General features: G+C 51.3%; 2 protein-coding genes across 2 annotated transcripts; both read left to right on the top strand.

Moving 5' to 3' along the window:
• The first annotated feature begins 1,808 nt into the window (after positions 1-1,808).
• On the top strand, positions 1,809-13,358 carry Plin3 (perilipin 3). The gene is made up of 8 exons (NM_025836.3): positions 1,809-1,866; positions 4,444-4,526; positions 5,674-5,872; positions 6,025-6,107; positions 7,890-8,187; positions 10,714-10,913; positions 11,453-11,578; positions 12,247-13,358. Exons 2-8 carry the CDS (start codon positions 4,461-4,463, stop codon positions 12,586-12,588), a joined length of 1,314 nt encoding a protein of 437 aa, NP_080112.1. The 5' UTR covers positions 1,809-1,866; positions 4,444-4,460; the 3' UTR covers positions 12,589-13,358.
• Positions 13,359-15,552: 2,194 nt separating this feature from the next.
• On the top strand, positions 15,553-22,858 carry Ticam1 (toll-like receptor adaptor molecule 1). The gene is made up of 2 exons (NM_174989.5): positions 15,553-15,626; positions 20,103-22,858. The coding sequence occupies exon 2, from the start codon at positions 20,227-20,229 to the stop codon at positions 22,423-22,425; it is 2,199 nt and encodes a 732-aa protein (NP_778154.1). The 5' UTR covers positions 15,553-15,626; positions 20,103-20,226; the 3' UTR covers positions 22,426-22,858.
• Positions 22,859-23,898: the final 1,040 nt, after the last annotated feature.

The raw sequence follows: 23,898 nt of genomic DNA, 5'->3' as shown, positions 1-23,898 counted from the left end.
CTTGAACTGATTCCCCATGGTCCCCCTGCCTCAGCTCTGGCTGCTGGAGTGACAGGCATGTGCCACACCTGGTGGATGTGGGGTGGGGGGTGGGGGCAGAACCCAAGTTTTGTGTATACTGATTGAGCACTGTGCACTAGCCTCTAATTTCTCCTCTCATTCCATCACTGGGAGACTGAAGCCGGGGAGGGGGGGGGGGATATGGCCTCAGTCAGTGAGACAAAGTAAAAGTCCCTTAGAGGCCAGTGAAATGGATCAGTGAGAAAGGGAGGGAGTGGCTGCCAACTCTGCAGATCTGAGCTTAGTCCCCAGGCTCAACAACGGTGGTGCAGAGAAATGACGTCCCACGTGCTCTTTCCTGACCTACACACACACTAGTGGTAGAGTGCCCCCCTAAATAAATAGGTGTAATATACATTTTAAATTTTCCTTCGACTCCCCTCCCAATATTGTTTTGTTTTTTAAGACAGTCACTGTGTAGCTCTGGTGGTCCACCCAGTATCCCTCTAAAGTCTTAATGCTATTCTGCTGGCGTGACTTCCCACTGGTCTCTGAATGCTACCAAGCTGAGAGGGTACAGACTATGTTCCTGGGGCTGCCCTACATGACCTTTGTGTACAGCATGTGCCTAATAATTGTTGAATGCCTGTATACACAGCTAATGAGCCATGGGCCAGGCCCAAGGTTAATAGGACATGCTTTCTACGGCACCGATGGGCCTAGACACGTCAGGGGCACAGAGAGGGAGAGGCGCCATTGTGGAAAGAGAGGAGAGGGGAGCCGTCGGGAGGGGGTCACAGAGAGAAGGTCGCTGTAGGGGACACAGAGTGGAGGGGCTCTGTAAGGGAAGGAACGCAGAGGCGCTAGAGGCACAGAGGGAAGTGGCACCGTTGGGGGACATGGCGGGGAGGGGCGCAGTCGCGAGCAGGGCGCCACCTGGTGGCAACATGCCCCATCCCGCCACTGCCCCTGTGAAGGCGGCATTGTTCACTGGAAGCAGGAAGATAAAGAACTCAGCCTGAGTCAAGGCAGCTCAGAAAAAAAAAGGAGGGGCCGGGCGGAAGTCTGGAAAGATCTGAGGTAACTCAGTAAGGGTGGGTCCTCTCCAGGCCTGGCTCACATCCGTGCATGCGCAGTTGCAAATGCCCGTGCACATTTTCACAACTGCACACGTAGTCACACCCTCAACAAAAATACATTCCCTTCTTTCTTAGCTCCTGCAGCCGTCTGAGGTTAACACTTGGCTTACAGGCCAAGGGGAGAAAGAAGATTTAGGGATGAGAAAAAAAAAAAAGTCCAGGAGGTGTCTGTCTTCAGGAAAGGATTGATCCAGGGGTCCAGGAGCAGAAAGCTGGATACTGCGCATGGCTGGCCATATCAGGGCCTCAGTGCCCTCGTCCAGAGGACTTGGGACAACAAGAACCTCAATCTGGATGACAGCAACTTTTCCTTTAGGACCCAATCAGGGCTGAGGTTCAGGGTGTGTAACCTCCTGGCATTGATTTCCCTGGGTCCGATGGGCTTCTAAAAATGTCACTCAATCAGTCCTTGGATCTGGAAGCCTCTCTAAGGTCTCTGGAAACATGGGAGGATTCAAGGACCCCAGAATGGCACTCCCCTCTCCCCTCCATCTAGGATCAGGACTCCAAGTCTTTCTGGGACTCAACTAATGCAAGCAACCTGGGCTGGGTCGCCTTAGAAGGGTGGGCGGAACTACGCCATAGGGACCTCTGATTGGCCCTCTGTCCTGTCACTCCAAGGCCCCTCCCTCCACGGGGGATGCACAAGGCCGCCCCGCCCCACCCGGTAGATCCAAGCTGGACTTGGTAGGGGAGGTTTCCTCGCTTGGACGACCTGAGGACTTTGGTGAGAGCTGGGGGGCAAGGGGCAGGATCGATCTTGAGGCGCCCTTAGAGAGGAGGGAGAAACGAGGCTTCCTGGGAGGACTCCGGTATCCCAAAAATCCCTGCACGCTAGGAAACCCTACTTCTAGAGACTAACTTTTACCCAAGGACCCAACTTCTGCAGCGCTTCCAACTCTTGGCCTGGCCACCCTAGGACCTTAGCGTCCTCGTCAGTGACGGAGTCCCTGAGCGTCCAAAAAGGTGGATTCCACTGTCCTGGGTCCCCAGAATTAGAGTTGTGTTCAAATGCGAGTCCCGTGTGTCCTGGGCTGCGGCTCCTCCCTCTTCCCCGTGATTCTGAGTCTCCTGTCCCCAAGAACAAACAACCCCGCAGGCACAGTCACAAATAGCTTCACCTGCCGTGCACTAACTAGCCCCAGGCCCTGGATCCTACATAAAGCCAGGCCTGTTCCACAGGAAGCTGTGACCCCCAGCCGAGCATGGTGCCTCCCTCTGTTGGAATCTCTCAAATTTAATGTTTTGTTTCTGTCTTGTTAATTGTTTTTGGAAATGGCCCTACGCTAAACTTAGGGTGCCTTGGAATTTGCCTCCACCAAAAATGCTGGGATGACAGCATTGTCACCAAACCAGGCCGAAAGACTCCCTTAACCACTTCTAAGCCTTGGCTACATGCTGGTTTTTTGACCCTGGGGGCTTTTCTGGCTTTCTTTGCAGAGAAAGTAATCTGGTGGGCGGAGTGTGTGGGGGAGGGTCAGTTTCAGGCAGCTGGAGCCGGGTGTAGAGAGATTAGCTGCCACAAGTGCTCAAAAAGAGCAAAAAGCCCTTGTTTTTCTCCAGCGGCCACCATTGCTTAGGAAGGGGAGCTCCAGGGGTGTCTGACTCCTCAGGCTTTGCCACCCACCTTACCGATGACAGGAAGGCATGACCAGCATCACCTGACTCCCGTGTTGGGAAATCTTTATCGCAAACCTAACTGCTGCGGTTTGCCAGACTAGTTTATTGAGCACCCACTGTGGTTTAGCTGCCGATTTGAGCATTCTGCAGACAACGCCAAGCAATCTCATAAAGCCCAGGCTGGCCTAGAATTCACACACTGGGTAGTGGAAGATGGCTTTGATTTCTAACCTTCCTCAAGTGCTGGGGTGACAGGCATGTGCCATCACACTTGGTGTTTGTTGTTCTGGGGCATCTGGAAGGCCCAGCCCCAGTTTTTAACTGGTTTTTAAACAAATGATATCACCTACCTGTCCTAAAATTCAGACGCCAGGCTTCTACCTCTGTCTGAACTCTGTCCTTAGTCCATTAAGCTTCCTGATCTTCTAACATTCTATGTAAAGACAAGCAGACTCCGGCTGCAAGTGATGATTCAGTAGTTAAGAGCACTTCCTGTTCCCTCAAAGGACCGAGGCTCAGTTCTTAGCACCAGCTTCAGGCTCCTTATGTAACCTAACTCCAGCTGCAGGGGTCTGACTCTCCTGAACTCTGTGGCCACTGCATGCACATAAGCAAAACTAAAATGTAGATCTTTATAAGATGTATTATATTTGTTTATTTTTGCTTTATGTTTTGTTGTAACTGGGTCTCACTCTGTAGACCAGGTTGGCCTGGGACTCACAGAGACCCTCCTGCTCCAACTCCCAAGTGCTGGGATTAAAGGCGCACACCTGGCTTATCTTATTTTGAGTTGTGTGTATGCCCGTGTGGATGTGGTGCCTGTAGAGATCACGTGTCCTTGACCTTGAGTTACAGGTAGTTGTGAATCCCGTGCTATGGGTGCTGGGAATCAAACTCAGATCCTCTGAGAGAGCAATACTTGCTTTGTACCTCCTAACTCCCAACATACTCTTTAAGGAGAGAGAAAGAGAATCTTGGATGTTTCAGACATTTGCCTCTGAACTTCTTGGCTTGCAAGAGGTCTCTGTCTTGAACACACAGGGGCATTTGTTAGACTTGAACACACAGGGACATTTGTTAGTTTGTTTTTGTTTCTAAGTCCCCTTCTGCTGGGACTATTGTCATGTTGAGACCCACAAATGGGCACAGCTGTGGGAACAGTGTCAACTGTCTGGTCACATGGAAGAAGACTGTGAGGAAACAGTACCCTTGAGAGAGGTATAGGACCTGACCTTAATGAATGGCAGAAGTGAGCTTTAAAGGGACATGTCTGCCGGATGGATGTGGCCTAGGACCCTGTCACAACCACCCAGAGTTAGGGGTTCTAAAGGCATAATTAGGAATGGAGCCCCTGCCTAGAATCCCCCCTACCCCATTAGGGGCTGAGGGGTGTGGCTAGGGGTGGATTCCTACCTAGAACCCCCCAGTAAGGGGGCTGGGGTGTGGCCAGAAGTGCAGCTTTGTTGAGTGTGCCTGAGGAACTGGGTTGGCACTTCTCCAGCACCACAGGGTCAGTCAGCAGTTGGGGCGGAGCTAGGGTGAGCTAGGCCCCACCTTGGACCTTGCTGACGGGGCCCTGAGAGGGCTGAAGGTTCACAGATCAACTGTGCTGCTTCCTGTGTTCCTGGCTTTCCCTGGAGAGAGGGGTAGGGCTGGTTGTCACTTGACTGTCTTCTGCCCACAGCAACTGCTGCTGAGACCATGTCTAGCAATGGTACAGATGCGCCTGCCGAAGCTCAAGCTGCTATGGAGGAACCTGTTGTGCAGGTGAGGGGCCTGAGCTTCAGGGAGCCCTGGGCTCCTGAGTTCTGTGGCAGCCTGCTGGGGTCTGGAAGGGGCTAGCTAGGAGGGGAGTTAGGGGGTCTCCCTCCCTCCTTTCTTCTTTCCTCTCTCTTTTCTTTTCTTTTTTTTTTTATTTTTTTATTTTTTTTTTTTTGGTTTTTCGAGACAGGGTTTCTCTGTATAGCCCTGGCTGTCCTGGAGCTCATTTTGTAGACCAGGCTGGCCTCAAACTCAGAAATCCGCCTGCATCTGCCTCCCGAGTGCTGGGGTTAAAGGCATGTGCCACCACGCCCGGCCTTTTTTTTAAATTTTGAGACAAAGTCTTGGTATGTAGTCTAGGCTAGTATGGAACTCACAGAGATCCCCTATGTCTGTCGTCTGAATGCTGGAGATTAAACTCTTAGATCCAGCCCTTCATTTTTTCTTTGCTTTCAATACAGGGTCTCATGTAGCCCAGGCTAGCCTCAGACCCACTAGGTGGCTGAGGATGGCTTTAAACCCCTGATCCTCCAGCCTATACCTCCTGAGTGCTGGAATGAGTGCTCACGTGCACTTTCTCTATCATTCTTTTTCTCTCCCCCTCAGCTCTCTGTCTCTCTCTCTCTCTCTCTCCCCCCTGTCTCTCTGAGACAGTGTCATTTAGCTCAGGCTGAATTCCAATTCATTGTGTAGCCCAGGACATCAAAGTCATCCTAGAACCCTTGAGGGTCACAGCCTGTGCTGGATGACGTCATGCGCCATTTTCCTCGGTTTCTAGGGTTGGGAATGGAACCAAGGGCCTGTTATGTGGTTGGCTAGTGCTTTAACAAAAATGCAGTTCTTCAGACAAGCATGATGTAGCTGCAGAGGTAGGCAAATCTCTGTGAGTTCCAGGCCAGCATGGTCTACACAGTGAGACCCATTCTCAAAAATACAAGAGGAAACCAAAAAAATGGGATTTCTCAGTCACTGCACTTCCTGACACCTCACTGGGTGGTCAACCCCGTGCTGGAACCTTCAGCTTCCTGCTTTGTGCAATTGTTGGTCCCAGGAGTGGTGTAGCCCAGCTGATCTATCCCCCCCCACACACACAAAAATGAGAGCATACCGGTAGGCACCCTGAGCTTCTCACCTGGTCCCCTGCCCTTCACAGCCCAGCGTGGTGGATCGTGTTGCCGGCCTGCCTCTTATCAGTTCCACGTATGGGATGGTGAGCGCCGCCTACACCTCCACCAAGGAGAACTACCCCCACGTCAGGACTGTGTGCGATGTGGCTGAGAAAGGCGTCAAGACCCTCACCACGGCCGCTGTCAGCACAGCACAGCCCATCCTGTCCAAGCTGGAGCCCCAGAGTGAGTTGAGGACCCCAAGGTGTGGAGGGAGAATGCCTCTCATTTGGAAGGAATCACCCCCACTTCTGATCTCCAATTCCCCGAAACCAGTCCTGGGCGTCTCTGCCCACCATTGAGGGCATTTACCGTGAATGTGTGTTTTCTCCCCACAGTTGCGACGGCCAGTGAGTATGCACACCGAGGGCTGGACAGACTGCAGGAAAGCCTGCCCATCCTCCAGCAGCCGACTGAGAAGGTCAGTGCTAAGTCAGTTGATTCCATCTTGAGGCCGTGTCTGGACCTGCCAAGTCCTGCTGCGTGCACAGCACAGGGCACATGTGACAGTTCTCACCGTCCTCACCTCTACTGGGCAAGAAGGTCTTTAAGGTTGGCCACATTCAGTCAAGAATGCCCTCTGGATCCCACCGAACCCAGAGCAAAAGGCACACTGGGGCTGTCATCTGGGTCTGGCCCCTCGACTACTAAGCAGAGTTTAGATTGTGGTCCACACCCTTAGACACGGCCTTTGGAAGGGAACCTAAACCCAAGAAGACGGATTGCAGAGACAACAGATGCATACGTGAGATCTGCCCCATGACTTTTACATGCGCTGTTCCAGAAACTCAGCTCTCCGATCTGTAGAACCTCCATCCACCAAACCCAGTGTATAACTGGACAGCCAGTAGGGTATTTTCTTGACAGGGTCTTACTGAAATAGCCCAGGTGGCTTGAATGCTGACCACGCCCCAGCCTCTCATTTGGGGGGCTCCACCCCTGATCACACCCCCAGCTCCTGACTGAGGAATTCTAGGCAGAATTCCAATTCTGGTCATACCTAGTCCCTCACTGGGGACTCTGTGCAGGAGCTCCACCCCTGACCAAGCCCCCAGCCTCTCTCTGAGGGATTCTAGGCAGGGGCTCCACCTAGACTCCATCCTATCTGGTCTCTGAATCAAAGGCTGGGTGGCTACTTTGCTATGGGAGCACACTTTCTTTTCATGTTCTTGTGGGCTAGGCCCCTATCCTATACTTCTGTATACCATGCCCAGGAACAGTTTCAATGCCTGGACAAGAGGACATTCTGGGTTTGATGGCATCTGGATGACCTGAGGCCTGAGGCAACTGGAGGCCTCCCAGCAGCTCTTTCCCTCTCCTAGCACAGACCTGCTTTAAAGTGTCTTCACAGTGGTACTCACATTATAGAAGTTCAGGGTCAGGTTCTCTAGACTCGTGAGGTAGCGCCTATACAGAGGCTCTGGGCCTGGGAGTTGGGAAGGTCTCTTTACCCAAGCCACATGGGACCAGGGTGTGACCACCCTGGCATTTGAACCTGGGCTATTACATAGACTGCAGCTACATAGTGAGTTTAGGTTTGGAGCTAGCCTGGGATACATAAGCCCCTATGTCCAGAATAACTGGGGCCAAGATAGCTCAGTGAGTACAGGCGACTGCAGCCAAGCCTGAGGACCAGAGCTCAATCCCCAGGACCCACAAAGCAGGAGAAAATCGACTCCCACAAGTTGTCCTCTGAGCTTCACACATGTGCTGTGGCACATAAGAAGTTTAAATTATTTACTTAACTATCTAATTAATCAATTAGAGGCTGGCGAAATGGTTCAGTGGTCAAGGCTGTTTGCTCTTCTTCCATAGGACCTGAGTTCTGTTCCCATCACCCTCTTTAGGTAGCTCACTGCCTGTAACTCCAGCTGGCCTCTGAGGGCACCTGCGCACACAACATACACCTATATAGTTGTATAAACTTAAACAAAATGTCTTTTTAAAATTTTTTAGCTAACTGGGTAGGACACAGACTTATCCAGGAACACCTTTAAAATAAATACCAAAAACACAGACAGGTTGAGTGATGGCTGTCCTGGAACTTGCTATGTAGTCCAGGCTGCTATGCAGTGCTGGGGTTAAAGGCACCATAATCCTAGCTATGAAGTCTTCTTACCCACACAAGGCTAGGGTGACCCCCATGGTCTGTCTGAGTTGGGTATCCTGGTGTGGAAGGATGCCGATTTGTCCCCTCCTGCAGGTTTTGGCGGATACTAAGGAACTGGTGTCATCTACAGTGTCTGGGGCTCAAGAAATGGTATCTAGCTCAGTGTCTAGTGCGAAGGAAACAGTGGCCACCCGGGTCACAGGAGCGGTGGATGTGACCCTCGGGGCTGTGCAGAACAGCGTGGACAAGACCAAGTCAGCAATGACCAGCGGTGTCCAATCAGTCATGGGCTCACGTGTGGGACAGATGGTGATTAGCGGAGTGGACAGAGTGCTTGTGAAATCAGAGGCCTGGGCAGACAATCGCCTGCCCCTGACAGAGGCGGAGCTAGGTGAGTATCCTTACCCTGGGCCCTCTGGCCTCCAGCCTGGCTCACCTCCTGCCTCAGTGCGTATGCTTGGTATTCCCCACAGCTGTCCCTGAGAGGGCTCCCTCCTCTGCCCACAGCCTTCCAAGTCCTTTGGTGGAATCTTTCCATCCACCTCATAGGTCCTAGAGATCAAACTCAGTCAGGCTTTGCAATGAGTACCTTTAACCGCCTAGCCACCTCTCAAGTGGTATGCCAACTTCTTTTTTTTTTTTTTTAAAGATTTATTTATTTATTATATGTAAGTACACTGTAGCTGTCCTCAGATACTCCAGAAGAGGACATCAGATTTCGTTACAGATGGTTGTGAGCCACCATGTGGTTGCTGGGATTTGAACTCAGGACCTTCGGAAGAGCAGTCGGTGCTCTTAACCACTGAGCCATCTCACCAGCCCGGTATGCCAACTTCTATAGAGGTCTCGATTCCTCATGGTTGGCCGTGAGCATGCAGCGCTACAGCTTCAGTGTGGCAAAACACCCACTCCTGCAGTGACTCTCTGCAGGGACAGAGCTGGCTGCTGCACCTCTGCAGCTCCCCCACAGATGGCAGGAGACGCTACCAGCCTGGGAGAGGGTGGGGTGTACAGTGAGAAAGTGGGAAGGTGCTCCAAAAGCGGGGCGGGGGACATGCATAAAGAGGAACCAAGGCTCTGTGGGGGTGGCTCTCATCTGAGCAGCCTTGGTTTTAACCACTGCCCTCCTAGAGGCATCCCTGGCTGTCCTATAGGACCCAGGTGGCTTCTCGATAGAGAATAGCAGAGCCATGTGGGACCTAGCTTTGAAACCCAAGCAAGGTGGCCTGTGCCTATCATCCCAGGAAGGAAGGGGCGAGGCGAGAAGATGAGAAGTTCTAGGCCAACCTAGGCTACATAGGAAGACCTTGTCTCACAACACAATCAAGCTTCAGGCTGGGGCTATGGTTCAGTGGATAAAGTGGTCACTTAGCACACACCAGGTCCTGGGTTCTGTCCCTAGCACAGCAGCCATGTGTGGTGTGTACCAGTCACCTGGCACTCAGGAGGTGGATGCAGGGGGAGCGGAAGTTGGAGGCTAGCCCCCCCTCCTTCCCATTTCAGTTCAGGCCAATTGAGCTGCCTGCCTGTTCCTCTCGGTGTCCTGCCAACTCTCTGTCCATGGATTGCTGTCTTTGCTTTGGCTTGGAGCACAAAGCCCCTTTCACTTTCCCAGATGCGGTCCCAGCTTCCAGGAGAACGGCCACACACCAGCTGGCCCAAAAATGTACCATAGAGAAGTGAGAAGGGGATGGATTTTTTTCTTTTCCTTCAAAATACAGAATTTTACCAGGCATGATGGCACACACCTTTAATCCCAGTATCAGGAGACAGAGGCAGGCGGATGTCTATGAGTTTGAATCCAACCTGTGTTACATAGTGAGACCCTGTCTCAAAAACCAAACCAAACAAAAAGTCCTAGGATTTGATTTTTTTTTTTTTGTCTCTGAACGTCTCAGCGGCCTCTCAACTGATGGTGGTGCAGAGGCCACAGCTCCACAGCTGTGTTTCTGTGTCCCAGCCAGTCTGACCCCTGCTTTTTTTTTTTGTTTTTTTGGTTTTTCAAGACAGGGTTTCTCTGTATATCCCTGGCTGTGACCTGGAACTCACTCTGTAGACCAGGCTGGCCTCGAACTCAGAAATTTGCCTGCCTCTGAGACCCCTGCTTTTTGAAACAGCACATCAGTGACTTAGGAGGACTCTGATGTGGCTAGGCTATCTGGTGGCTCTAGGAGTTTATCCTCCAGTCTCCACCACCTGCTTTTCAATATATATACATACATATATATGTGTGTGTGTGTGTGTGTGTGTGTGTGTATAAAGACCAAATATATATACATATATGTATATATATGTGTGTGTGTGTGTGTGTGTGTATGTGTGTGTGCATATATATATATATATATATAGTCTTTTTCAAGACCGGGTTTCTCTGTAGCCCTGGCTGACCTGGAACTCACTTTGTAGCCCAGGCTGGCCTCAAACTCAGAAATCCACCTGCCTCTGCCTCCCAAGTGCTGGGGTTAAAGGCGTGAGCCACCACTGCCCAGCTGCTTTTCAATATTTTAAAATCTATTTCATTTTAATGATATGAGGTATGTATGCTTGTGCTAGGTACACACAGAGCAGCCAGAACACAACTTTTGGTAGTTGGTTCTCTCCTACCATGGGATCCACGGGTTGAACTTGGGTCATGAAGCTTGGCAGCAAGTACCTTGGTCTGCTCAGCCATTTTGCGGGCCCATCTTTGTTTTCTAGTTCTGTAGACCCGAGAATGAACCAGCTTCCAGATAGCCGCTCTACTACTGAGCCATACCATCAGCCCTCTTTTTTGCATTTTTTTCCGTGACAGGGTCTCCAGTAGCTTAGGTTGCCAGAGACTTGCAATCCTCCTGCCTTGCCTCAACTTCCTAACTGCCTGGCGCGTGGCGTTGTGTGGCGTGGGTAATGTGAGCAATCTCTCCCTCTGTCCCTGCAGCTCTGATTGCCACACCCCCGGAGGACTCGGACATGGCCTCACTGCAGCAGCAGCGACAGGAGCAGAACTACTTTGTCCGGTTGGGCTCTCTCTCTGAGAGGCTGCGCAATCACGCCTATGAACACTCCCTCGGCAAGCTGCAGAATGCCAGGCAGAAGGCACAGGAGACGCTGCAGCAGCTAACAAGTGTGCTCGGCCTGGTGAGCCTCCCCGTGTGGGTGTGGCCGTGGCTGGGGCCTCCTTCTTGCAGCTCAGCTCTTAAGTGAGCTGAGATCTCACCCAGTGGCAGGTGGGCTGGGCTGGTTCCCCTGGGCTGGCTTCCTCTACACCTTAGTGTATCAGTCAGCTCAGGCTGTGTAACAAAGTTCCTGAGTATGTAAGGCCTTTTTCTCTACCCGGCTGGATAGGGGTGCTGGTCGCTGCTGGGTCACTAGGCCAGTGAGAGCAGCTAAGACACATGCATAGTATTCCACCTTATTCATGTGAAGTCGATGTGGTGGGCAGTGGAGCAGGGTCTAACCTCAGCACTGCCCAAGGAGAAAAATAAAAGTGTGTGTCTCCTTGGTGTATGCCTCTCATTCAGGCAGAGACCAGCCTGGTCTACATAGTGAATTCCAGGCTAGCCAGAAAAGAAAAAACAATGAAAATGAAGAGCCCCCCATCCCTGCATTGTCCCGGCTGGAACCCAGTGTCTGGGATATGTTCTCCCTCTAATAGGGCCCCTTTCTCTGTGCTGTAGATGGAATCCGTGAAACAGGGTGTGGACCAGAGGCTGGGGGAGGGGCAGGAGAAGCTGCACCAGATGTGGCTCAGCTGGAACCAGAAGACCCCACAGGATGCTGAAAAGGACCCAGCTAAGCCAGAGGTACCTGCTGGGGCCCCCGGGATCCCCATATGAGTGTCCATGCCCTGTTCAGCATAACTCATGCTTCCTGTCCCCAGGGCAACCACAGAAACCATGACAGAATTCTATTTTGTTTTGGCTTTGGTTTTTAATTTTTGCATTTTTATTAGTATTACTGGGGTAAGGTGGTGGTTTTGGCTTGGCTTTTTTTTTTTTTTTTTTTTTTTGGTTTTTCGAGACAGGGTTTCTCTGTATATCCCTGGCTGTCCTAGAACTCACTTTGTAGACCAGGCTGGCCTCGAACTCAGAAATCCGCCTGCCTCTGCCTCGCGAGTTGGCTTGGCTTTAAGATAACAGCTGTGAGCCCGGTACCATATCTGGCCTCATAGTGCCCATATTGTGGTTTGATTTGGGGTTTATAATTTTTTGATTTTGGTGGGGGGTTTGTTTTTAACTTTTGCTGTTTGGCTTTTGATTTCCCTGCCCAGCCCCAGTGGCTTTCATCTCTGATAAGTCTAGATTCCAGGCATCTTCCAGTGTCTCTCTGTAAACCTTAACTATTCTGAAAAGGTTATGGGAGTCTGTCTTCTAGTTTCAAACTCAGGGAGCCAAATTCCTGTCCTCCAAGCAGGGCTCTGCACCCTACTGGCCCTCAATACCCTGACCCCACCCCAATCTCCCCCTTCCAGCAGGTGGAGGCCCGGGCACTCAGCATGTTCAGGGACATCACCCAGCAGCTGCAGAGCATGTGTGTGGCCCTGGGGGCCAGCATCCAGGGCTTGCCCAGCCACGTCAGGGAGCAGGCACAGCAGGCCCGCAGCCAGGTGAACGACCTTCAGGCCACCTTCTCCGGCATTCACTCCTTCCAGGACCTCTCAGCCGGCGTTCTTGCCCAAACTCGGGAGCGCATAGCCAGAGCCCGGGAGGCCCTAGACAACACTGTGGAGTACGTGGCCCAGAACACTCCAGCCATGTGGCTGGTGGGCCCCTTCGCTCCTGGAATCACAGAGAAAACCCCTGAAGGGAAGTAGGGAGAAGGTTCAGGGCCAACATCTATCTGGCTTGACTGCTTTTCCCAACAGTCCAATTGCACAACAGGTCCTCCCCTACTGAGTCTGAATGAGACATGTGTTTAACCTATTCCCATCAGTCTTTTAAAGCAATTTTTTTTCTAGAATGTTCCAGGGGTAAAAAGATCCAGAACATTCTAGAAAAAAAAAATGTTTTTTTCCTAAAAAAAAAAAAAAAAAAAAAATGAGGAATGAGGGTAATGAATAGTGATAGCACTAGTCTGTCATCCTGTGTCAGCACTGTGGTATAGAGGCAAGAGGGTCACAGGTTCAAAGCCCGGCTGCCACATCACAAATTCAGTGATAGTCTAAGCTACATTAGACCTTGTCTTGAAGTAAAAAAAGGCATAATGATTTTTCACTCCGGGTTTCTTTTCTACATCATGGCCCACAATAGCAAGAGCTTTTCTTGTTTGTTTTTTTTTTTTTTTTCCTGAGACAGGGTTTCTCTGTATAGCCCCTGGCTGTCCTGGAACTCACTTTGTAGACCAGGCTGGCCTTGAACTCAGAAATCCACCTGCCTCTGCCTCCTGAGTGCTGGGATTAAAGGCCGGCTAGCAAGAGCTTTTCTAACAGACCCTGATACCTGGCCCAAGAACCCAGCAACTGTGACAGGATAGACAGCTGGGATGTTGCAATTGTTTCAGATGAGAAAGTGAGGGCCGAGTACACTGTTCCTCAAATCCTGGGGCTCAGTATTGCCTTAATAAATTTTATATGCATCAGAGGCCAAGTGGATGGTGTATATGTGTGTTGCCTTCCTAGGAGCTGAGCTGCCCTGACATCCCTAGAGACCTTCTTCCTTCTGTCTCTACTCTATGCACAGTGCGAGTCTTCCCACTTTGAATGTTGGACGTGATCACTTGTGACCCTGTGGGGACAGCAGGAAGGGCCTGCTGCCTATTTTCCCTCCGTCTCTGTGATGTATGGAGAAGGGTCAGTGTGACAAGCTGAGCCTGCCAAATATGCCCACAGTCTGTTCCCCTTGATCTCAGGGAAGGTGGGGACAAGAAGATCTGGAGTTCAGGGTCATCCTTGACTACCTAGTAAGTTTGAAACTAACCTGGGCTACTTTGAGACTATGTTTCAAAACAGCAAAACTCGGGGCAGGAGAGCTGCCTGCTGTGGTAAAGTGCTTGGAGTTGTTTGGTTTGCGGTAGAAACTGAGAAAACTTACTTCAGAGACAGAAGCTTAAAAAATAAAAGCTTTATTTTCTGCACTGGCAGGGAGGTGGCCAGTTGGGGATCTGAACCCTGATGAGAGACTGCACGACGCTTTTTATAGGATGGGAACACAAAGCGAAGGGGACCTGGGTACTGACCAATCATATCTTGACACAAAGGGTTAAACAAGGACTTAACACTGGTGACTAGGTCTTATCTGGGTCACCTGGTTTCAGGGTCCTTGAGTCAGCTTTTACAGCCTAGTCCCCTCCTGGACTCTGACCTGGAATCTAGTGTGGTGAAGGACCAAAGGAGTGGGTGAGCCGCAGTAGTCAGTTAAATCAAGGCAGGGACACACTAACGACTTGTGTGCTTTAGTTTGGATAACTGGAGAACAGCATCTTCCTTCCTTACAGCCTTCACTGGCTAACAGACAAACATGAAAGATCTAAGAAGCAGGATAGGAGTTGTATTCTGGGGCCTGGGAACATGAACTCAGTCTTGACCCTGCCAGCAAGATAGAACTTGTTTCTGAGATGGCTGGACTCAGGAAACTGTCTCCTAAAGATGTGACCAAGAGCAAACACTTGATGTCAACCTCCAACTTACACAAATACGTGTGCATATGTAAGCATGAAAATGTGGAGAAGTCCGTCTGCTACCTGCTTTGGGGAGATGAGTGTCCAGAGTCTGGGAGAGATTGAGTTCAGTGGCATGAGGCAGATACTCCTGCCTAGACTCCCCAGCAAGAGGGTGGGGTGGTTCTCCTTTGTGCACCTCATCTTCCAGTCATAGTCCTCTGGGAACTGCTGCTTTTCTGTTTTCACAATTTAGTTTTATCAGTTTTAAAACATGCCATAGGGCTGGAGAGATGGCTCAGTGGCTAAGAGCACTGGCTACTCTTCCAGAGGTCCCCGAGTTCAACCCCTAGCAACCACATCCATCAGATGTGGCTCACAACCGACTGTAATGAGATCTGATGCCCTCTTCTGGTGTATCTGAAGAGAGCCAGAGTGTACTCATACGTAAAATAAATAAATAAAGCTTTAAAGTATGCCTGTAATCTCACCATCTAGCTGAGCTAGGAGGATAGCCCCAAGTCCCAGTATGCATACACAGACCGTTTCTCAAAAGTAAATACCCAGAAATCTCCGACAAATCTTTGTGTTGTGTCTCTGTGACGGCTCAGCAAGTAATGGTACTTGCGGTTCTTTGACCTACATTCATACATGCCTGCATGCACATACATACACACAACACCAAGTAAAATCAAGTAAAGAATTAAAAATATTTACAACCTAACAGTTGTATAAAACCTTGTGGCCTCCAGCACTTCTGTTTACTTATCTTGTATGAACTTATTTTTGAGATGGAGGTCTCACTCTGTGGGTCAGGCTTCCTTGGAACTCTGGGCAATCTCTCTGCTTTAGTTTTCTGTGTGATGCTGGACTGACAAGTGTGAGTCATCAGGTTCCCAGTGCACTTAGCCACATGGTGCTTTGCGAATCCCCAGAGTATGTCACTAGCTGAGCTCTTTGGCTAACAGCTTAAAGTTCTCTGTGGGCGGAGGGTTCCTTCTTCCTTTCCCCAGCTCTGGCCTCACAAAGTACAAGTCCTGCCTAGTTCCACGTGGCGCCAGGACACTGGGCGGGAGGGCAGGGCTTGGCTCAGCTAGATAAGATTACACGCTGACTTCATCCCCCCCCTACCCCCCCCCCCAGACCCGGAAGGGAGGAAGGGGCGGAACCGAACGCTCCCTCCTCCCTTCTCTCTCCTCCTCCTCCAGCAGCCACCAGGGACCGGGAGATCTACCAGCTCAAGACCCCTACAGCCAGGTAGGATGAAGGCAGAGGGAACAGGACGGCGGGCCGGCGGGCATAGGGTCGGGAATAGATGCTGGGCCGGCCACCTGCAGGCTGCCAGGTTCCTCAAGTTCTTTCCCATGGATACTCAGATCCGCAATCCAACTCCTAACTCCCAAACCAGCCCTGTGACCCTGGGTGCTCGCTCAGTTCCTAGTTACCCCCCCCCCCCCCCAACCTCCATGGCTAGATCTTCTAAGTCCCAGGTCTTCTCCAGCCCCAACAGCGAATCCTCAACCCTCTCCACCCTCAATCCCTCCCGTTGTCGCTATTTCCTGATCAGATCTGCTTTCTCTACCTCAATGTTCCCTGTCAAAATTCCTGCCCCAGACTAACACAGACACCATCTACTACTACCTGTGGGGACTGGCTTGCTGCACCTTCTACAGTCAACTATTTCCGGCCCCTGGATACATGCAAGGTCACCCTGGCAGTACAAAGTCCCTGAGTTCCAGAGCTGACAGTCAGCAGAGCCTGGAGGAGGGCCCCCCTGTGCCAGAGACTAAGTTCTGCCAGGGAGAGAAGGCCAGGGAAGAAAGAAAGAGGCCTATTTACCCCATCCACTCACCATCCACCCATCCTGGTTTCTGCTGTTCTGGGGATATCACACAGTCTCTTAGGCATGCTGGATGCTTTTTTTTTTTTTTTTTTTTTTGAGACAGGGTTTCTCTGTGTAGCCCTGGCTGTCCTGGAACTCACTCTGTAGACCAGGCTGGCCTTGAACTCGAAATCCACCTGCCTCTGCCTCCCAAGTGCTAGGATTAAAGGCCTGAGCCACCATTGCCAGACTGGCATGCTGGATGAGTGCTTTACCCACTGAGCACATCTCCTCCCTCTTCCTAACTCTCCCCTCCCCCTCCCCTTCTCCTTCCCTCCTTCTTTCTCTCTCTCTCCTTACTCTCCCCTTTCCTCTTCCCTCTCTCTTAAAAATAACTACCTTTATTTTTGTGTCATTTGTGTTATTTGTATCTTTTTTTTTTTTTTTTTTTTTTTTTGGTTTTTGAGGCAGGGTTTCTCTGTGTAGCCCTGGCTGTCCTGGAACTCACTTTGTAGACCAGGCTAGCCTTGAACTCAGAAATCTACCTGCCTCTGCCTCCTGAGTACTGGGATTAAAGGCGTGCGCCACCACGCCCAGCTGTGTTATTTGTATCTTAAGACAGGGTGTATCACTATGCTGACCAGGCTGACCTGGAACTTACCTAAGTGGACCCTGATCTCTTGGGTTCAAGAATCCTCCTGTTGTTGGGCAGTGGTTGTACATACCTTTGATCCCAGCACTCAGGAGGCAGAAGAGGGTGGATCTCTGAGTTTGTTTTTTTTAAAGATTTATTTATTATATATAAGTACACTATAGCTGTCTTCAGACATTCCAGAAAAGGGAGTCAAATCTTGTTACAGATGGTTGTGAGTCACCATATGGTTGCTGGGATTTGAACTCACGACCTTCGGAAGAGCAGTTGGTGCTCTTATCCGCTGAGCCATCTCACCAGCCTGGAGTTTGAGGCCAGCCTGGTCTACAGAGCGAGGTGCAGGACAGCCTGGGCTACACAGAGAAACCCTGTCTTGAAAAACCAACCCCCCCCCAAAAAAAAAAACCCAAAAACAAAACAAGAAAGAAGAAAGAGGGCTGGTGAGATGGCTCAGTGGGTAAGAGCACCTGACTGCTCTTCCAAAGGTCCGGAGTTCAAATCCCAGCAACCACATGGTGGCTCACAACCATCCGTAACGAGATCTGACTCCCTCTTCTGGAGTATCTGAAGATAGCTACAGTGTACTTACATATAATAAATAAATAAATCTTTAAAAAAAAAAAAAAAAGAAAGAAGAAAGAAAGAAATCCTCTGTCTCAGCTTTTCAGATATAGCTTGGACAAGAGGAAGCTGCTGCCCATACATGGTGGAGGCAGGAGGATCAGAAGTGTAAGGTTATGCTGGGCTACATAGTGCAAGGCCCAATCCTGTCTTAGCGACAAAAAAAGCAAATAAAACACAAGTACTGTGTGTCCTGCTCTGTTTTGTCTATTCACTGCTCAGTGTGTCAATAAACATTTCTCTCTCCTGTCTGCTCTCTTTCTCTCCTCTCTCTGCTGCTATCCTCTTTCCTGGCTGGGAGCTGAATGCAGGGCCTCATGTATGACAGACAAGCGCTCTGTCAAGTCAACTGCAGCTCCACACCTCAGTGTGCACTTATTAGGCACTGGCTGTGTACCAGGCACTGTCCTGTTCCTATTGTTCTCACTATGTAGCCCTGGGAACTCACTCTGTAGACCAGGGAGGCCTCAACTCTGAGATCCTCCTGCCTCCTCCACTGCTAAGTGCTGGGATTAATGGCGTGCACTACCAGGCCCATCGGTTTATTTTTATTTCATTTTGTTCTTCCACCACATGGGTCTCAGGAACTGAACTCAGATCTTCAGACGTGGAAGCCTCTCAAGCACCCTTATCCACCCAGCCATCTTGTCGACCCTCGTGGAGCAGTTATTGTGCACCTACTGTGTGTCAGGCACTCTAGATACAGGAACTATAGACAGTTGTATCAGAGCCCTGCCCCTGTGGAGTCCCCAGATTGGTCAGGTAGGAGGACATTAGTTAGTGTGAGGTTGTGAAGAGTTGAGAGATGACTCCAGCAGGTGTGTTGAGAGAGTTGCCCACTGGGGAGGCCAGTGGGCTACTGCACTGAGGTTTTGTTCCCAAATGGTTGCTATTGCTGTCTGAGGGACAGCCGTGCAAAGGTCCTGAGGTAGGACAGTGCATTTCAGTCACAGCGCAGTAAGGTCAGAGAGAAGAGAGGGACAAACGATGCTGTATCCTCTGACTGGTGCCCCCTCACCCCACAGTCCATCCTCTCCACAGCACACAAAGGGTTCCCATGAGCATAGATGAAAGTTTCCTCCCTGTGACCTGCCCACAGCTTTCCTGGGCTCCCACCTCCCTGCAGCCCACCAGGCCCTGGCCGCCCTGGCCATTCCTGCCCTGCCTCCCTCTGCTCCGGCCTCCTCACTACTGCAGCTTGCCAGGATCCTCTTGCTGTACATGGGGCTGAGCCCTGTGTCCCAGGGCCTTTGCACTGAGTGCTCTCCGGAAGAACTCACCTTCAGGGGCGATCAACTCTGTGGTGCCCTCCCTGAGGCATCCTTCACCCCGGGTTCCGTCTCAGGCTCATTTCCTCCAGGGCACTTTTATTTCTTGAAATGACCTTACACGGTTGTTCTCATTTCCTGTTGCTCTGACAGAGGTCAGCAGCATCTCCTGCCGAAGTGGCCAGACACAGTAGGTGTGGGAGAACTGGTCAGCCTATGAGGGGACTGCACAAGTGCGGGGTGAGAAGGCTGGACGTGAGAATGGAAGTAGAGTGTCCTAGAAATGGGTAGAGTTTTGGTGTGGTGGGGAAGTCAGGACTGGGACTTGGTTGCTAGGGCTGTGTGTGTCCTCTGCTCCAGGGCCTTTATATGAGCTGCACCCTTCACTCAGGCTTCTCCATTTTTGTGTCCCTGGGATCTATAAACACAAGCCTTAGTCCTTGGAGTTCTTGACCCTTTCCGGCTTAGTTCTGCAGCACTGACCCGCTGCAAACATTACCCATTTTTCTCTGGCCCAGGGTTATATTTTTCTGTTTCTTTTGTCTCCACTATCACTGCCTCTGCCTGCATAGCCACACCTGATTGCCCCCATTTCCCAGCAGCCACAGAGAAGGTGGTCACCCTCTCTCTCAGCTCTCTCTCTCATTCCTGGTCTGCCATCAGCTGTTACCACTCCCACCTGTGACTGTTGCTCTGCCAACGGTTGTAAGGCCCTTCCCTCTGCCTACCTGGCTCTCATGAATTTGGCACTGAGCCCGGCCCCACCTCTGCTGCTCAAAATCAGGTCTTTGAAGGCTTTAGGTCATCTGTGTGCAAAGTCTGTGGGTTAGCTGACTGACCTGTCCACTTCTGGTTTAGCCCAGGGTCCTCTGCCTTGGGCATTTTCTCTGGGGCATTGTAGGCTGCTAGATGCTTCCCTGGCCTTCACGCACTCTATGCCAGGGCTCTCTGGTCATAGCAGCCACATCTGTCCCTGCCTGAGCGGAGCAGGCAGTGACCCCCCATTCCAGCCTGCCTATGGAGGCAGGAGAGGTGTCAGGGTCCCGAGGATTGGCAGATGCTCTGCGGTCTTCTCAGCTGTGAACAGGGAGCTGGGAATAAGTGACTGTCCACCTGAGGGTATGCCAGTTTATGCCACATCCACTCACCCACTCATTAAGAGCAGTCACTCATCACCACACCTTGTAGATGCAGCGCTGGGCATGGAACTTGGTGCTCCATGAGTGCTCAGCCAACAGCACTCTACCCCATGGACTCAGCCCTCTTCCTGATTTGACAGGCCCGGGACCCTTGCCTCTGCCTCCCAGGGTTGGGGTTGAATGGGTGCAGCATCTTGTCTGGAAAGTCATGATGAACTCCTACTCCTGCAGGTCTGTGCTGCCGCCCTCCAGCATCTTTGCAGCAGGGGACGAGGCTGTGTGGGAGGCTGTCGGTTCGGAACATGTCTCCACCCACCCCACCCTCTGTGGCTCCAGGCTTCATTCTCCCCCATCCATGGATAACCCAGGGCCTTCGCTCCGTGGTGCCTTTGGCATTCTAGGTGCCTTGGAAAGGGACAGGCTGACCCACCTGAAACACAAGCTGGGGAGTCTGTGTTCAGGCAGCCAGGAGTCAAAGCTTCTCCATGCCATGGTACTCCTGGCTCTGGGCCAGGACACGGAGGCCAGGGTCTCTCTGGAGTCCTTGAAGATGAACACAGTAGCCCAGCTGGTAGCCCACCAGTGGGCAGACATGGAGACCACAGAGGGCCCTGAGGAGCCTCCAGACTTGTCCTGGACGGTGGCTCGCCTGTACCACCTGCTGGCTGAGGAGAACCTGTGTCCGGCCTCCACAAGGGACATGGCTTACCAGGTGGCCCTTCGTGACTTTGCCTCCCAGGGTGACCACCAGCTGGGCCAACTCCAGAATGAGGCCTGGGATCGGTGCAGTTCAGATATCAAGGGGGACCCCAGTGGTTTCCAGCCACTCCATTCTCATCAGGGTTCCCTGCAGCCACCTTCAGCATCCCCTGCAGTGACCAGAAGCCAGCCTCGTCCCATTGACACACCAGACTGGAGTTGGGGACATACGTTACACTCCACCAACAGCACTGCCTCACTGGCCAGCCACCTAGAGATCAGCCAGTCACCCACTCTTGCCTTTCTCTCTTCACACCATGGAACCCATGGGCCCAGCAAGCTATGTAACACACCGCTGGACACTCAGGAGCCTCAGCTTGTCCCTGAAGGCTGCCAAGAACCTGAGGAGATAAGCTGGCCTCCATCAGTGGAGACCAGTGTCTCCTTAGGGTTACCACACGAAATTAGCGTTCCAGAGGTGTCTCCAGAGGAGGCTTCGCCCATCCTCCCTGACGCCCTGGCTGCTCCAGACACAAGTGTCCACTGTCCCATTGAATGCACAGAGTTGTCTACAAACTCCAGGTCTCCCCTGACGTCCACCACAGAAAGTGTTGGAAAGCAGTGGCCTATTACAAGTCAGAGGTCACCTCAGGTTCCTGTAGGAGATGATTCTCTGCAGAACACCACGTCATCCAGCCCTCCTGCCCAGCCACCATCCCTCCAAGCCTCCCCTAAGCTGCCTCCTTCCCCTCTGTCCTCTGCTTCCTCCCCGAGCAGCTACCCTGCTCCTCCAACCTCCACATCCCCTGTTTTGGACCACTCAGAAACATCTGATCAGAAATTCTATAACTTTGTGGTTATCCATGCCAGGGCTGATGAACAGGTGGCCCTACGTATTCGGGAGAAGCTGGAGACCCTCGGGGTACCTGACGGGGCCACCTTCTGTGAGGAATTTCAGGTGCCCGGGCGTGGTGAGCTGCACTGTCTCCAAGATGCCATCGATCACTCGGGGTTCACGATCCTGCTCCTGACTGCTAGCTTTGATTGCAGCCTGAGCCTGCATCAAATCAACCATGCTCTCATGAACAGCCTTACACAGTCTGGGAGGCAGGACTGTGTGATCCCCCTCCTCCCACTTGAGTGTTCTCAGGCCCAGCTCAGCCCAGATACAACCAGACTGCTCCACAGCATTGTGTGGCTGGATGAACACTCCCCAATCTTCGCCAGAAAGGTGGCAAACACCTTCAAGACACAGAAGCTCCAGGCACAGCGGGTACGCTGGAAGAAAGCGCAGGAGGCCAGAACCCTCAAGGAGCAGAGCATACAGCTGGAGGCAGAGCGGCAAAACGTGGCAGCCATATCTGCTGCCTACACAGCCTATGTCCATAGCTATAGGGCCTGGCAAGCAGAGATGAACAAACTTGGGGTGGCTTTTGGGAAGAACTTGTCACTGGGGACTCCAACACCCAGCTGGCCCGGATGTCCACAGCCAATACCTTCTCATCCTCAGGGTGGTACTCCAGTTTTCCCCTATTCCCCACAGCCTCCATCCTTCCCTCAGCCTCCATGCTTCCCTCAGCCTCCATCCTTCCCTCAGCCTCCATCCTTCCCACTGCCTCCAGTCTCTTCCCCACAGTCCCAATCCTTTCCATCAGCCTCCTCCCCAGCCCCACAGACTCCAGGACCTCAGCCTCTCATTATTCACCATGCCCAGATGGTTCAGCTGGGTGTCAACAATCACATGTGGGGCCACACAGGGGCCCAGTCATCTGATGACAAGACTGAGTGTTCGGAGAACCCCTGTATGGGCCCTCTGACTGATCAGGGCGAACCCCTTCTTGAGACTCCAGAGTGACCAGGTTGGACCCCACCTAGATGGCTAGAGTGACAAGATTGGACTTCACCTGGGTCCTTAAAATGATAGTGGAGGAAGGGAACCTCGCCTGGGTCCCCAGAGTAGCCAGAGGACTTAGCTTGGGCTCCCACAGTGGCTATTAGTTGGACCCAGCTTGAGACCCCAGAGGCAGGGAAGACCACACCTATAAATCAGGCCTGGGAAACATGCAGAAACCCCATTTGAACAGACTGTGGGACTCCAATCTGAATCCTCTATGTGGACAGAGGATGATGGGGCCAGAGGCACCTCTGAGGTGCCCTCAGCGCAGCCTCGTAAACTTCATTCACTGTGACACATGCTGTTCATAGGGTCTCTCTGGGGAGGATGCGGTCCCGGGGCACATAGGGAGGGTCCTGTTTTTATAATAAAGTTATTGACAACTGAGTCATAAGCCAGCGTCACCACACTCTATCGTCTTCAGGGAACAAGCAGGATACGACAACTCTGCCATGACTGGAATAGAAAAGGAGGTCGGCTGACCCAGTCCTTGAGAGGCAGGAAACGGAAATTATGTAAATATACTCATCCCATTGGTCAGTTTAGGCTACGGCACTTTCTTTTGCAAGGAACTCTAGGAAATGTAGTCTTTGGGGGTGGGGACCGGCAGCCATACCTCAGGAAGTCTTTTTTTGTTTGTTTTTTTCGAGACAGGGTTTCTCTGTGTAGCTCTGGCTGAGTAAGTCTTTTAATGTCAGGAAAGGAGGAGAAAAAGAAACGGGGGGAGTTGCTGCCAGTTTTGACTGCTTTGTGCATTTACTTATGTAGTGCACACATCCCAGGGCATTTGTGGAGGTCAGAAGACAATTTGTGACCGCTGGTCCTCTTCCTTCATGCTGATTCCTCCCAAGACAAGCCAGACCTTATACATTTTTTTTTTCTTTTCACAATTATTCTAGCAGATTTTGCTACAACAGGGCATGAGCGTGTGAAGTTAAGCCAAGGCTGTGTGACTTTGCATATTCTACTCTCAATTTATTTATTGGGTTTATTCTTTTTTTTTTTTTAAGATTTATTTATTTATTAAATGTAAGTACACTGTAGCTGTCCTCAGACACTCCAGAAGAGAGAGTCAGATCTCATTATGGATGGTTGTGAGCCACCATGTGGTTGCTGGGATTTGAACTCCGGACCTTCAGAAGAGCAGTCGGGTGCTCCTACCCATTGAGCCATCTCACCAGCCCGGGTTTATTCTTTAAAAAAAAAAAAGCATATTCACTATTTTTTTATGGGTATGTGTGTGAGGCTGTGTGAGTTTATGTGCACCTAGTAAGTACACAGTGTGTCAGTTCCCCTGGAGCTGGAGTTACAGGCTGTTGTGATGTGGGTGCTGGGATCAGAAGAGCAGTAAGTGCTGTTCTTAAAAAAGATGTGTGTGTTGTGTGTGTGTGTGTTTATGTATGTATGTATATCAGAAGAGGTCATCGGATCCCA

Source organism: Mus musculus, chromosome 17 (assembly GCF_000001635.26).
Source record: "Mus musculus strain C57BL/6J chromosome 17, GRCm38.p6 C57BL/6J".
NCBI lineage: Eukaryota > Metazoa > Chordata > Mammalia > Rodentia > Muridae > Mus > Mus musculus.
This window is presented reverse-complemented; position numbering and strand designations above follow the sequence as displayed.